The sequence below is a fragment of the Triticum urartu genome, chromosome 6A, assembly GCF_056163025.1.
Source record: "Triticum urartu cultivar PI428250 chromosome 6A, HENAU_Tu73, whole genome shotgun sequence".
Classification (NCBI taxonomy): domain Eukaryota; kingdom Viridiplantae; phylum Streptophyta; class Magnoliopsida; order Poales; family Poaceae; genus Triticum; species Triticum urartu.
The window spans coordinates 240,305,756-240,307,482 of record NC_141878.1 but is presented as its reverse complement, the minus strand read 5'-3'; the positions used below and the strand labels follow the sequence as shown (position 1 = coordinate 240,307,482).

General features: G+C 53.8%; 1 protein-coding gene across 1 annotated transcript; it reads left to right on the top strand.

The window, feature by feature from the left end:
* Positions 1-534: 534 nt before the first annotated feature.
* On the top strand, positions 535-1,074 carry LOC147964878 (uncharacterized). Its single transcript, XM_087530193.1, has 2 exons — positions 535-713; positions 822-1,074. The coding sequence occupies exons 1-2, from the start codon at positions 535-537 to the stop codon at positions 1,072-1,074; spliced, it is 432 nt and encodes a 143-aa protein (XP_087386319.1).
* Positions 1,075-1,727: the final 653 nt, after the last annotated feature.

The window sequence follows — 1,727 nt, the reverse complement described above, 5'->3', positions numbered from 1 at the left end:
CCCCAAGCGTTAGAAGGGCAGCAAGTCGACTTGGTTTCCCACCTTCTCCTTCGAGCAGACACTTGATGCCCCTGCAAGTTCCACAGCGGCGTGAAGCCGTCCAACCACACGACCCGGAAGTGTCACTGGCTTGTCCGCATCGCCAAGGGAGAAGGACTGCCTCCTCCGCCTGCTGGCCCGCCGGCTCCGCCCCCTCAGAAGCGGGCCGCCCGTCCAGCAGTCGGCCAAGTCCAAGATGATTACCCTGAAGAGCATGGCACTTATGTTGTCTTCACCAGTATGGCCAGCAATAAGCACAGCCGGCGCCAACAACACCGCGAAGTAAATGCGGTTGCTTCCACTACTCTAGAGTTCATGCATTGGTCTAAAAAGCCCATCAGCTGGAGCCGGGCCGACCACCCAGAAGTAATGCCCTCCCCGGGTTCCTATGCCCTGGTTTTGGATGCCACCCTTGCAACAGAAAGGCGAGCTGCTCGTTTCTCCCGAATCTTGATATATGGCGGCAGTAGTATCAACATCATTTATCGGGATACCATGGAGAAGCTGAAGATCAAAGAGAAGCAGTTGCTGCCCAGTCGGACTATGTTTCATGGCATTGTGCTCGACTTGTCCTGCTCACCAATCGGCAAGATCAAGATAGATGTCCTCTTTGGAAACAAGGATCATTTCTGCCGCGAAGCCATTTGGTTCGAGGTGGTTGACCTCGAGAGCCCGTACCATGTGCTCCTAGGCCCACCGGTTCTAGCCAAATTCATGGCGGTGCCACATTATGCCTACCTCAAGATGAAGATGCCAGGAACTAAGGGCATTATCACAATCAGTGGTGACTATGAGAAGTCAGCCTCCTATGTTATAGCCAGCAGCCGGTTGGCCGAGTCCCTCGTGATTGCGGTAGAGAAGAAGCTCCTGGACCGAGTGGTGGCCATGGCCGGCAAACAGCCAGACATGTCCCCAGCCCAAGAGTCGGAGACCCAGGGCTCCTTCAAGCCGGCCAAAGAAACAAAGAAGATCCCATTGGACCCTGAGCACCCGGAGAGGTACGCTGTCATAGGCGCAAGCCTCGACAGCAAATAGGAAAGCGAGCTCGTCAATTTCCTCCATGAGAATCGGGACATCTTTGCATGGTCCCCTAAAGACATGCCGGGTCTTCCAACGGATTTCGCCGAGCACAAGCTACATGTAAGAGCAGATGCCAAACCAGTTAGATAGCCCCTCCGCCGACTGTCAGAAGAGAAGAGGAGAATTGTTGGAGAAGAGACCGCCCGCCTGTTGGCAGCCGGCTTCATCATGGAAGTTTTCTTCCCAAAATGGCTTGCCAACCCAGTCCTTGTGCTGACGAAGAACAACAAGTGGCATATGTGTATTGATTACACCAGTCTCAACAAAGCCTACCCCAAGGATCCGTTTTCCTTGCCACGGATTGATCAAGTGATAGACTCCACAACCGGATGCGAGCTATTGAGCTTCTTGGATGCCTACTCAGGTTATCATCAAATCAAGCTGAACCCGGCAGACCGCTTGAAGACCGCCTTCATCACACCATTCGGAGCCTTCTGTTACCTGACGATGATGTTCGGCTTGAGGAATGTCGGCGCCACCTTTCAGCGTTGCATGCAGAAGTGCGTCCTCAAGCAACTCGGCAGAAATGCCCACGTCTATGTGGACGACATTGTGGTGAAGACGGAGAAGCGCGGTACCCTATTGGAAGATCTCAAGGAGACCTTTGA